This window comes from Necator americanus, chromosome V, assembly GCF_031761385.1.
Source record: "Necator americanus strain Aroian chromosome V, whole genome shotgun sequence".
NCBI classification, from domain to species: domain Eukaryota; kingdom Metazoa; phylum Nematoda; class Chromadorea; order Rhabditida; family Ancylostomatidae; genus Necator; species Necator americanus.
Genome location: NC_087375.1, coordinates 34,341,205 through 34,353,116, shown reverse-complemented (window position 1 = coordinate 34,353,116; position 11,912 = coordinate 34,341,205). Strand labels below are relative to the sequence as shown.

Sequence of the window (11,912 nt, the reverse complement as noted above, 5' to 3'; positions counted from 1 at the left end):
TTGGTATTCGTATGCAGTAATGATGCCGAGCGGTCGTATAATTCCCTGTGAGTGGTTATCGAATTTATAAGGTGAAATTTCGATTTCTTTATTCCAGTTCATATCCTCCTACACGTTTTTCGAGGAGCATTTGGTTTAGAATGCTACGTTGGAAATTTTGGTAGATCGATAACAACGGTACATCTCTATTGTTGCTGAATTTAGCCTTATCATTGTCTTAGAAGTTATGTCTCATGACAGCTTTCTCACAATGGAAATTTTTGCCTGAATCGTGCCAGTTTATGAAACTGTAATCGGGCAGGCGTGATTGCCCGCAGAAATGGCAGGCATTTGTTCCCAGCGCGTTTGCTTGCGTACTTTTCTTTTTCGAAACTCCTCCAATAAATCTATACATTGTAATCATGGTGCATATTTGTTTTTTTTTAAATAAAATTGGACAGAGCAGATCTCTCGCAATTGTAATTGTGACACTTACTTATTATGTGAGGTGAGGCTCCTAGAATGGTATATCGCAAGGCAGCACAAGCATGCACTCCGACGTTTAACATCATAGCTACAGAGCATTAGACGTAAAATACATTGTTATGTATGTGCACCTGCACACTACACGAAGTAATTTACAACAGCAATAGTAACAAATAAGCTACGTTAAAATCATAGCAGTATCATTTGTATAGGAAAGAAGGGAAGAAATAGTATAGGAAACTAACTTACTAGTGAGATCCATTACTTAATTTCGGAAGAGCTGCTTGCAAACGAGATGATAATCTTCCCATTTTGGTTAGAAAGAATCTCAGATAATGCATAGCTGCATCCTACATCCTTGTTCTTAAGTGTTCTCAGTTCAATCTGTAAATGTTGAAAAACACGATAATCTTCCTGTGGTATCGCTAGACATGCAAAATATCCTCTAGAACTCTGCAGTTATTTTTAAAACCCCCCCCCCACCCCAACCCCTTTACCCCAACCAATTATTTTAAAAAAAAACACCTAAAAAGTGCTTGAACTAATAATGCCTTCGGAGAGCTGCAAAATGGAGAGGGTACAGTATACATCAAGCTTCCTCTCCGCAGTTTCCATGATCACTTACATTTGAAGAAAAAAATGGGAACGGGTGTTACATAGGACGTCGATGTAAACTTAGTAGGGAAAAAATGAAGCAGCAATATGTAATAGCGCCAAGAAACAATCAACCTTTGTCGAGAAACAATATTCTTGAACTAATGAAAGGGAGGTGAATCAAAAACATACTGTCATATTATTGATCTTGTGAGTGTCTGCGCAGTGACTGGCAGATGCACCCAGCTAACATTGTGTTTCATGACTGATGCTTGCGAGTTACTTTGCTAGACTTCGGAGTGTAGGATTTCTATAAACCTGCCAAAGCAGCTAGCTAGAAACCATATGTGATTCACTATGTGATTACGTTTGGATATGCTGGAAAGGCATACAGACTTTGAAATGGTATGCATGAGGGATTGTTACCTTGAATATTTGAGGTGTTACCTTGAATATTTGAATCTGAGGTGGTGCGGATTTCAGGTGGAGTATACGTATATGGGGTCGTAGATTATGGGGACGGGTGTAGTTCCGCTCATCTCTCCCTGCATCACTGCAAACAGCCGCCTCCAAAATGCTGTTTTGTACGACCCCATCTATTGCGACGCTCCACCCCTTGCGCCCCCTCCGCCTTGCGACTCGTCCAAAATCAATTTAGACTGCCCCGATAGGCAGTAAGTGACGCTGCGCGTGCAACGGTGGCGCGGTGCAGTAGAAGGCAAAAAACATTCAGGGGCCGGCTGCTTGCAGTGATTCAGGGAGCGATGAGCGGAACTACCCCGGTCTCCATAATCTACGATCCTGTATACGAATACTCCACTTGAAATCCGTATCACCTCGGGGTCGTGGGGTGATGCCTTTGAGCAGGAAGCTTTACTCTGACAACACCATTTTTTCGATCCTCAACTTTAAAGAGGCCGGGTTAATGTCAGCGTCCTGTTCTAAAAACCGACAATCTGCTTCGATGGTTGTTGTTCTTCAATATTTTGTTAATCAGTTACGTTGTGTTCGGAGATAGTCGGCAGATCACTACGTGCCCAGATATCACTAGTAAAGGGTTAGCACATTCGCTGACTTTAGTTGTATTCTGTGATTGCACTTCTACATCAGCGATTCTATTTCAAACCCTCTTTCAAAGGCTGAAGCAAACTGCATTATGTGCTGACATTATGTTCTCATTTCCGCAATTCGCAGTTATGTACTTCGTATATATTGACTTTTTAACTTTAGAAGACTTCATTAGGAAAGTACTGCGCAGTATTTATTTATTATCCTTGTGATGGTGAACGAAAAGGCTACTTCGACTGGAGTGAAGTTGATGTGAGTTCTTCTATGAACTGAAGCGTTTCACAACAGATCGGTTGAGTTTCACAGTTGAGAAAAGTTGTGATAAACAAAACATCATCAGGACTACGGGATCTTCCGTCTTTTCCAAACAATCGTTGAGATGGCTTCGAAAAATGTACGTGAAGATTTCAACTCATATTAAAGACATCACCCCACGAATCTGAGGTGGTACGGATTTCATGCGGAGTATTCTTATACGGGATCGTAGATTATGGAGAAAAGGATGATTCCGTCCATTTCTTCCTAATTGCCGTAGATGCGTCTTCGAGCGTCCCGGTGCGCTATTTTCTACAAGGATTTCGACTGGAGCGCGCCAGCCTTGTGCACGCTCCGCATCTTCCGGACCGTTTTTTACGGCAATTAGGAAGAAATGGACGGAATCACCCCCCCCCCCCTCCCCTCCCCTCTCCACAATCTACTATGCCGTATACGAATACTCCACCTAAAATCCGTACCACCTCAGATTCGTGGGGTGATGCCTTTAAACCTAGTGCTGACGGGTTGAGCAGTCTGTTGCATGTTCATCTGCATATTTCGAAACCTACCCAGAGCTGGGTAAGCTTTTCCTCCCTCCGAGGTGTTCGGATCCCTCTACTATTAGGCAGCTGCCAGTGTTAAGTTATGAATTATCATAGTATGAGTGTGCAGGTTCCCATAAAAGTCCGGGAAGGGAAGTGATCAGGTGGTGAACTGGTCAAAGTTATCAGGCTAGACAACGATACTTTGTATTTGCAAAGATACGTTGAAAAAAAAAAGATACGTGCAAAGATACGTCCGTTTGCTTACGTCGGAAAGGGAGCATGATGTAAATGGGGCGAATTAAAACGTGGGAAATCCACACTAAGCACTTTTATGGGAACAATATTGGAAATTACAAAAATCTTCTGCCTGCGGATTTTTTGAGCTCTGTAGGTTGGTCGAAGCTACACCGTTCATTTTTTTCTATGAAAGGCAAAAAGTTTTACAGGAACAATTTCTGCTTTTTTTTTCTGAGAAATAGTTTCTGCAGGACTGTTAATGTCGTGTTTTTCTTTTTTTTTGTTGTGAGCCTTTTTGTTTTTGTTTTTTTTTTGTTGTGTTGTGTTCACTTGTGAGCCTCTATCACAGTCAGGGACACTGATTTTTTAAAATTGTCTCTTCCTGGAAGCATAGCTTTCAGATCGCACGCCCAATGTGTCTTCCTACAAGACAATATTTTGCATGTCATTGCAATACTGATTTATGCAACATGGATTTCAAAGCTTTTCTGGTTAGTATGATACTTATTCGAGTGATCAACTATCGGATCGTAAAATCCGGATGTCTCAATCATTCGCCGAGGTGCAACAACGTTGATTGTATATCATATCTGTATCTGTATTCTGTAAATATATCAAATCTCATAGTTTCAATTCGATTACCATAAATCCCACCCTAAAAAGGCTTAAATGACTGTTTATATCTTCACAGTATTTCATCAGATTTCTGCAAGGTAATCAAAGACAATGATGCTTTAATAGGAACTTTGGAAGTCGTCACCTGACTACAAAAAAGAAAGTGTACATACCAAATGCCTTTTGAAACTTTCATCAGGTTTGTTGCAAACTGATTTCTTTTACAAAGGGAACTTTGGAATCGAATGATCTGTTTTTCTGCAAGTTTTTCTCTAGCTGCAGCCCTAGTGAGGGGCAGCTCCCAACTTTTTATGAGTAAAATTACAATGATTATTTTTACTTCCGTTGATCGTCCTGTAGTGCGCTTAATGTTAAGGAGAACCCAGTTGCTCACGGCTCTGGTCCAACGGTAGTCGTTCAAGCGCATCACGTGTCTGGCCCACTTTATTTTACTTTCCTTGGCAAACGCGGCGGCGTCTCTAATCTTCGATCGCTGACGTAGGAGAGAACTTCGAATCCCGTCCCTCACTTGCGTGAAGCGGGATACTCCTAGCATCATTTCCTCAATTGCGCCCCCAGTGACGCTCACCGCCATTTCTTACAGCTTGCGGAATGCCCAGATTTCCAAAGCATAGGTCAAAGCAGAAAGTACAGTGGTGTTAAAGAGATGAGCACGGAGCCGGGTGTTCTGGGGCATCTTCACTACATCTTCGATGCTCTTATACCCTTCCCAAGCTGCTCGTCTCCTGCTGTTCGGCTCGGGGGTCAGATGGTTAATCATGTTCAATTCCCGACCCAGATAAACGTAGCTGATGCATTCGGATATGTTCGTTCCGTTAAGCGTGAGCATCTTCTTTTGCAGATTCAACTGAAGACCGATGCATCCACATGTTTCGTCGAATTCGGTCAGCATTCTTTCCGCTTGACTGATGCTAGGTGTTATCAGAACGATGTCATCAGCAAAGCGCAAAGGTGTAGCTGCCGACCACCAGCCTTCACTGCTATGTCGCCCGATTCCACCCATTGCGTTCTCGAAAGTGGCTGTGAATATTTTAAGTGAGATTGAACCACCCTGTCGGACCCCTCTTTTCACGTCGATTATGATATCCTTGCAGAATGGTGAAATTCCGGTAGTGAAGCTGCTCTACAACTCTCGTATTACTTTGATAGTTGTGCAGAAGTTGCTGTAAAACTATCGAAGTACCTCTATGTACTGAGTAGGGACGCACTGGTTGTCCAAGGCTTCCATAACCGCTTCCGTCTCAACTGAGTCGAAGGCCTTCTTCAAGTCGATGAAGGTGAGACAGAGAGGCATCTTCTATTTTCGTGATACCTCGATGAGTTTTGAAACAGTGTGATTTGGTCACTGGTAATAAATCCTTTTCAAAACTCTGCTTGCTCCCATGGCTGACCTTCATCCAAGACTTTTTCAATCCTATCAAAGATCACTCTTGTAAAGAGCTTGTAGATGACGGACAGTAGGTAGATTGGACGATAGTTGCCGATATCACGGGGATCTCCCTTTTTATACAACAACACGGCCTTGCTGGTCTTCCACTGTTTAGGAACCCTGCATTCCGACAGATAACGTTTAAAGAGCCTCGTCAGAGTGTTGATGAGTACTGGCGGAAGGCTCTTCAGGTGTTCTGGTCTTATTCTGTCGGGACCGGGTACCGTACGATTTCTTACCGACATGATAGCATGTCGTATTTCGGACGGGAGAACCTCTGGAATGACTTGTCCATCTTCCCTCAGATGGTGAGGAGGCAAGTGGACATGGCTGTCGAAGAGATCAGAGTAGAAGTCGTAGATAATTTTCTCCATCCCCTTTCTTGATGCAATGGCTGTTCCGTTTGGGTTCCGGAAAGCAGTCATCCTCTTCTTGCTGCTGGTAAAGTCTCATCTGGCATGGCGGATGCTTTTTCCCGCCTGTGCAGCTTCAGCAAGCACTTTTGCTCTTCTCTCTTTAAGGTCTTCCTTTATCGCCTCTCTGCAAAGCTTTGCGAACTCGGACTTGAGTTCTTGGTTCCCTGCGTCTCATGCAGCTCCACGTTGGCGTACCAGCTCAAGAGTTTCAAGAGACAGGCGTCTCTTGGTGGTTTTAAACTCTCAGCCTTCCTCATGCCAGTCGTGAAGGTGTTCGACGAGCCGGTCAGATTCCTCGTCGATGTTGTGCATTGCAGAATCTTTCCAGACCCCGCCTAGCGTAGCGAAGAGATCCCAGTTGATGATAGTCCTGGGATTTCTCTCTCTGAACTTGGCGGCTTTCTCTGCTCTCCTTGTGAAGGAAAATCTTCCTCGGAGGAGGCGAAGGAGGCGATGGTCCGATCTCGTTTAGAACTTTGGCACAACAGCGACATCCATCAGGCAGAACCTTTTACTAACATGATGTGGTCTATTTCATTTCTCATTAATGATTTAGTCAGAAGTCCTCCTCTCTACGCTGGACGTGAGAGTCACCCTCCACTGAGTGGCTCCCATGAGGAGGGCTCCTGGAGTTGAGAGTTCCCATGGATGGTCTTGGTCGTCATGATGAACTCGGAGAGCTTCCCCCTGTTCATTCCACTGCACGCCGTGGGTTCCGATGTGAACTTCCTCAGGCGCTTTCTTTGGGCCAATTTTGGCGTTAAAATCACCAACAATGGCCTTGTAGAAAGTGTGGCCGTCTCTGTAGAACTCCTCTAGTTGCAAATAGAAATATTCTACTTCTTCTATTTCGTAGCTTAATGTTGAAGCGTAAGCTATGAAGACAGTCAAAGCTGAGGTTCGGCCACATCTTCTCCTCCGCAGACGACTTTCGGGTCGCGATTTGTTCAAAAGAGTCGATTTTCCTCGCCAAACTTGTGTTAACGAGGTCGCCAACTCCATTAACACCTATACTGTTCCCTATTCCTAAGAATAGTTCTTCTCTAGTTTCATATGCGGCGTTGAAAGGGTAGCGTCGTCTGCTCCCGGTCAGTCCGATGACGTCGTAGTTAATCTTCCTAGCTTGCATCATCAGATCTTCGATGGCTGCTTTAGATCGATTGCAAGCGCACTAGCGTTATAAGTACAGATCGTCGACCTAGTTCTTTTCCGTTTCGGTAACCTAAACGTTTCGGTAACCTATTCCTGCAATCCCGTCTTTCATGGCACTACCGTGCCAGGCTTTCCTTAGGAATTAGGAGAATCTTTTCTATTAGTGTGTTTTGCATAAAAATTTAAAACCCATGGGCAAGTTGCGAGCCTCTAGTCCCATGAGTTTTTGGGAAAACGTTGGGTTCGCCTGGAGCGGACAGGTGGAGCTTACTTGTTGGAGGCGATTCCAAACCACCTCTCTTGCACCTCCCAGTCATTGCAGGCTTTTGGCCGGATTCACGTGCAGGATAAAAGGATATCATGAGTCAGTGCAGTCATCCTCTTCTTGCTGCTGGTAAAGTCTCGTCTGGCATGGCGGATGCTTTTTCCCGCCAGAAACAGGGAGTTCCTGAATAAATCCGCGTCTTTGGACATGCACAAAGTCGCTTTCGTCAGCGATTGGCCCCTTATCCGCCACCTGGGGATGCGCCACGTAGCCTCGTGACCCAACAGCTATAATCACATGTTTTTTTTTGCTTGCCGGCTTGTCGGCCATACTGCACACATCGCCCCAGCACAATATGTTTAGAATATGTAACTAGCTAGGAGAGATTTGAATGTCAGAGTAGCTCAGACTTAAATACTATGTTTGCATGTTTCTTTTCGTATGATAGGACGGTTTGGGAGAGACCGGTTACCGCTTATTGAGTATTGATGGAAATCGCCTATGCGAGAGCGCCTGTAAGAGTCTGATTGCTACCTGCACTAATCCTGCTTTTACTAAATGCAGTCAAACGTTTGAGTATACGCTCTGGGCAGCTACAGCGTACAAGCTGCACTACTTATACAGTTATATCACGGAAGTTACGCAGATATTGCAAACGGTGTTGCAGTCTAACACACTGCTACTGCACACCCAAAATACGTCAAATGCCTGGCCAGGAGTCTTTGGTAGCAACACTCTATTCCGTTACGTTGAATTGACAGATATCGTTGACGTGAGGGTACTGAAATCGCTCGGTCTCGATAGCGACATCATGTCTCGCACGCTGTGGAACATGTCGATTGGATGGCTGTCCGAGCAGTAAGCCGAGAAGGTTGGGTAGAGCTATATTCAAAGACGACAAGTCTTCGAAAAAGTGCGGGCAACGGCGTCAGGCGATAACACCCGCAATGGATTAAGCCTAGTAATCCCCTTGTAATATCTTGTCGCATGCGCGATTTGTAGACAAGTTGGTAAAAAAATGAATCATAAAACGCTATTCTTTTTCCATGCAAATATCAAATTACGACATTATATTATATATGCCAACGTTATGTGAGTACTTTAAGAAAAAAACATTGGTAGTGGTCGACCTGGTGGCATAACTTTTGGTACCGTAAGAAAAGCACGAACAGATAATTTGAAAAAAGGTTAGCCTTGCTCGAATCATCACGTTATCACAATTCTTCACTTGTCATGTTTCCTTTTTAATCAAATACTAATTATCATGCTTGCTTGATTGCATGAGCTGTCAATGATGCAAGCTTGAGTTGACATTCTCTATCGTTACACATGAAATTTAGCTCTTCACACTCACCCATTGCTATCCAATTCTAGCACATTCTTATCTCTATCCATTGTTATTCAAATCTAGCACACCCTTATCTTCAATTTGCAGGAACAACAACTGAGCCAGAACCGTTTGACCTATTGAGCACCACCGAAGTAAATCCAGGTGCTGTACCTGTTATGCGTTTATAACAAAGAACACTTTTTGGACTGGTCGCGTAAAAAATTCACTTGGCAACAAAATGTCCATATAATAAATGTTTGTGAATGTTTCTCCAACCTTTACCTAACTGATTTCACTCTCAACGGAAGCGCCTGGGGTAAAATTGTCTGTTTTTCTGCAAATTTGTTGCCGAGTCGAAATTTAAATTTGATTTATCTAATTTACTTGGCTATCACCATCCATTATTATCCAAAATTAATCCTTCTCTTAATTTATTGTTATTCGAATCTCGCACACCCTTATCTTCAATTTCCAGGGACAACAACAGAGCCGGAACCGTTTAACCTATTGAGCTCCACCGAGATAAGTGCAGGTACTAAGCAGTTATGAGTTTATAACAAAGAACACTTTTTGGACTGTTCCAGGATGTGGGTGGGCGCGTAAAAAATTTACTTGGCAGCAAAATGTCTATGTACTAATCATATATGGAGGTTTCTCCAAGCTTTACCTAACTGATTTCACTCTCAAAGGAAGCGACTGGGATAAAATCATTTGTTTTTCTGCAAATTTGTTGCCTGGTTAAAGTTTAAATTCGATATATCTAATTTAGTTCGCTATCTCCATCCATTATTATCCAAAATTAATCCTTTTCTTCATCCATTATTATTCGAATCTAGCGCACCCTTATCTTCAATTTGCAGGAACAACAACGGAGCCAGAACCGATTAACCTATTCAGCACCACCGAGATTCATCCAGGTACTAAACTGTTATCTGTTTATAACAAAGAACACCTTTGGACTCATCCAAGATCTGGCTGGGCAGGTAAAACGTTCACATGGCTACAAAGACTCTATGAACGGTAGGCCATCTGAAGGTTTCTTTAAAGGCAGCATACCACGAATCTGGAGTGGTACGGATTTCAGGTGAAGTATCCATATACGGGGACGTAGATTGAGGAGACTGGGGTGGTTCCGCTCATCTCTCTCTGCATCACTGCAAGCAATGTATGAATGCTGTTTTGTGCGATGCCTTCTGTTGCAGCGCGCCACGCTTGCACGCCTAGCTCCCCTTAGTACCTATCGGGGCAGTCCGAATTGGATTTTCGCCAAATCGCAGGGCGGAGGAGGCGCAAGGGGTGGAGCGTTGCAATAGATGGCGTCGTACAAAACAGCATTCTGGAAGGGGATTTTTGCAGTGATGCAGGGAGAGGTGAGCGGAACTACCACCGTCTTCGTAATCTACGACCCCGTATACGGATAAAAGTGCACGGCACTTATCGGTCGCTATGATGAAATGTCTACGCCTTCGATTCCAGCTCAGACTTCGTTTGAGGTTTATGAATGCACGTGTAACTCCGCCTCACAATGACTTGCTGGGGCTAGCCGATGCGCCAAGTCAACGTTTTTATCCTCTCGGACAAGCTTGGGACTATTTTATCGACCCCAAAGGGATGAAAGGCCTTGTTGGCACTAGGGCGGATTTGAAACTCTGACCGACCCACAGCGAAAGCTCTTGAGGACTGTGTTACACCATCCCGTGCGAGTGAATATGCCTCATAATTACGAACTTTCTAATTTGTAACCTGCTATTGTTTTCCTTTGCTAGCGATGCAAATCCAACATTTGCAAGCATTTTTGCAGCAATAGGCAATTTATGCACCTACATTTCATCTAATGTCATAACCACAAGAAGAGAATTAATAAAGTCCAGCTGTAATCGGACTTTTAAAATGGAACCTTTGCTCAAAACATGTGAATTTGAACATCATTTGCTGAACTTGGTCACTATGTTCTAAGCATTTGGTTTAAATTAATCAAAAGTAGGAGACCCATAATAAATCCACATTTTTAACTTGCAGATTCTTTGGAAGGAAGCAACGGACGCTCTCTCGACGAAGACGATGATTCAAATATCGACTTGTAAGCGATTTATGCCTTCCGCATAACTTTGCCCTTCCGCTGCTGGAATCCGCACTGAAACAGCAGAAAGAAATGTCATCTTCAAATGCCATGTCTAAAAAAACTAAAATCTTCAATTTCAATTCAATTCAATTCCGAGTCTGGAGAGATGTTGTATTTACTATACTTCTGCCCTCTTTCTGCTTATTCTAAAGGCGATCTCAGTACACTACTGAGAAGAAAAACGGATTAATGGAATAAGTCTACTAATTTTTGCATTCTCTTACAATTCTAGGAAAAACAAAACAGTTCGGTGCAGCATTCAAAACATTCGGTTACGAGCTTGATATACTCTTCTAATAGTCATACAACTCCTCAATTTGCAATTTTTATATGGTGAACGTGTGCGTAAACCAGAAATGATTATTAACACCCAATGTAGAGAATTTGAAACGCAATCCTTGTGGAAAGTAGATAGATCTAATCTACTTAGTAGAACTTGAATTTGAAATTTTTGGTATGTGCATTTTGCTTCACGCAGGTGCAATTTCTACACATATGCCTACCAAAATACCTACCTGAATACTTTTCTGTGTTGTGCCTTTATTAGAAATTTATTAGAAACTTTATTAGAAACTTCTTTTAGAAATCATACGTTTTTCAGCATTATTTTCGTGATCCTTTCTATTGTCGCTGCAATTCTCCTGATAGCCATCATCCCGATCTTGATCGGATGCCTCGTAATAAAATCAAAAAGAGATCGAAGAAGACGTACCAGGAAAGCATCGGCCGGCAGTATGGCTGGGAAACCTCCCAAAAGAAAAGGCCACCGCGCAAGGAAGAGTGGGAGAAGATAGAAAGAAATGCAACAATTATAGGCTCAAAATCCTAATTCTACAAATTACAGAAAACCTTCTTTCAATCATCCGCTTATTAGTTATTAACGCAATTGTTATCTAATAAAGTTCTTACATACCCGATGAATATTCTGGTTTTCGTTAATAACGTTAATAACATGGAAAAGGTGCTGGTCGCAAAAGAACACAAAATGATCAAAACTTATCTACTATCAAGGTTGAAATTCAATGCTTGCTAATCCCAGAATAATTGATGTTATTGAATTACTTCTTCGGTAATACAGAACTTTGAAGTTTGTGAAAACCGAGTTCTCCACTCCTCATCAGACTCTTGGTTCGCGAAGGGGAAAAAACCAACCAAACGCTTATTCATACTTTCTTCGGTTTTTTTTTTCGAATTGGTGTGTTCCACAAAAATGCGAGGATAAACGAATACGGTGAAATAAAGTTTTTTTTTCACTTCCGAAGTCTGGAAAGCAATTTCCAGACTTCGGAAGTGATTTCAATTTAAAACTTAACGAACGAACTAGTGAATGGTTGAAACGATGAAATTAACCAAATATTCCGCGAAAACATGTTGTACATGCTTTTCCACCCGGTCATA

The 11,912-nt window shown here is 42.7% G+C and overlaps 6 protein-coding genes across 7 annotated transcripts; 2 read left to right on the top strand and 4 right to left on the bottom strand.

The window, feature by feature from the left end:
* Nucleotides 1–19: 19 nt before the first annotated feature.
* RB195_016089 (uncharacterized protein) lies at nt 20–4,192 on the top strand (the record flags this gene model as incomplete). 2 transcript variants are annotated; one of them, XM_064207088.1, is made up of 6 exons in its annotated part: nt 20–47; nt 98–177; nt 2,290–2,379; nt 3,566–3,655; nt 3,906–3,978; nt 4,056–4,192. In XM_064207088.1, the coding sequence occupies 6 exons, from the start codon at nt 20–22 to the stop codon at nt 4,190–4,192; spliced, it is 498 nt and encodes a 165-aa protein (XP_064062969.1). The 2 variants fall into 2 exon arrangements, with proteins under 2 accessions (XP_064062969.1, XP_064062970.1); XM_064207089.1 differs by lacking the exon at nt 4,056–4,192 and having other exon boundaries at nt 23–47; nt 3,906–4,028.
* Nucleotides 4,193–4,377: 185 nt separating this feature from the next.
* Nucleotides 4,378–5,094, bottom strand: RB195_016088 (uncharacterized protein; the record flags this gene model as incomplete). Its single annotated transcript, XM_064207087.1, has 2 exons — nt 4,378–4,923; nt 4,984–5,094. 2 exons carry the CDS (start codon nt 5,092–5,094, stop codon nt 4,378–4,380), a joined length of 657 nt encoding a protein of 218 aa, XP_064062968.1.
* A 68-nt stretch (nt 5,095–5,162) lies between these two features.
* Nucleotides 5,163–5,654, bottom strand: RB195_016087 (uncharacterized protein; the record flags this gene model as incomplete). The annotated part of the gene is made up of 1 exon (XM_064207086.1): nt 5,163–5,654. One exon carries the CDS (start codon nt 5,652–5,654, stop codon nt 5,163–5,165), a length of 492 nt encoding a protein of 163 aa, XP_064062967.1.
* Nucleotides 5,655–6,197: 543 nt separating this feature from the next.
* Nucleotides 6,198–6,647, bottom strand: RB195_016086 (uncharacterized protein; the record flags this gene model as incomplete). Its single annotated transcript, XM_064207085.1, has 1 exon — nt 6,198–6,647. The coding sequence occupies one exon, from the start codon at nt 6,645–6,647 to the stop codon at nt 6,198–6,200; it is 450 nt and encodes a 149-aa protein (XP_064062966.1).
* A 508-nt stretch (nt 6,648–7,155) lies between these two features.
* RB195_016085 (uncharacterized protein) lies at nt 7,156–7,392 on the bottom strand (the record flags this gene model as incomplete). The annotated part of the gene is made up of 1 exon (XM_064207084.1): nt 7,156–7,392. One exon carries the CDS (start codon nt 7,390–7,392, stop codon nt 7,156–7,158), a length of 237 nt encoding a protein of 78 aa, XP_064062965.1.
* A 513-nt stretch (nt 7,393–7,905) lies between these two features.
* On the top strand, nt 7,906–11,308 carry RB195_016084 (uncharacterized protein; the record flags this gene model as incomplete). Its single annotated transcript, XM_064207083.1, has 7 exons — nt 7,906–7,933; nt 8,169–8,249; nt 8,498–8,554; nt 8,868–8,924; nt 9,253–9,309; nt 10,412–10,472; nt 11,116–11,308. The coding sequence occupies 7 exons, from the start codon at nt 7,906–7,908 to the stop codon at nt 11,306–11,308; spliced, it is 534 nt and encodes a 177-aa protein (XP_064062964.1).
* Between the last annotated feature and the right edge of the window lie 604 nt (nt 11,309–11,912).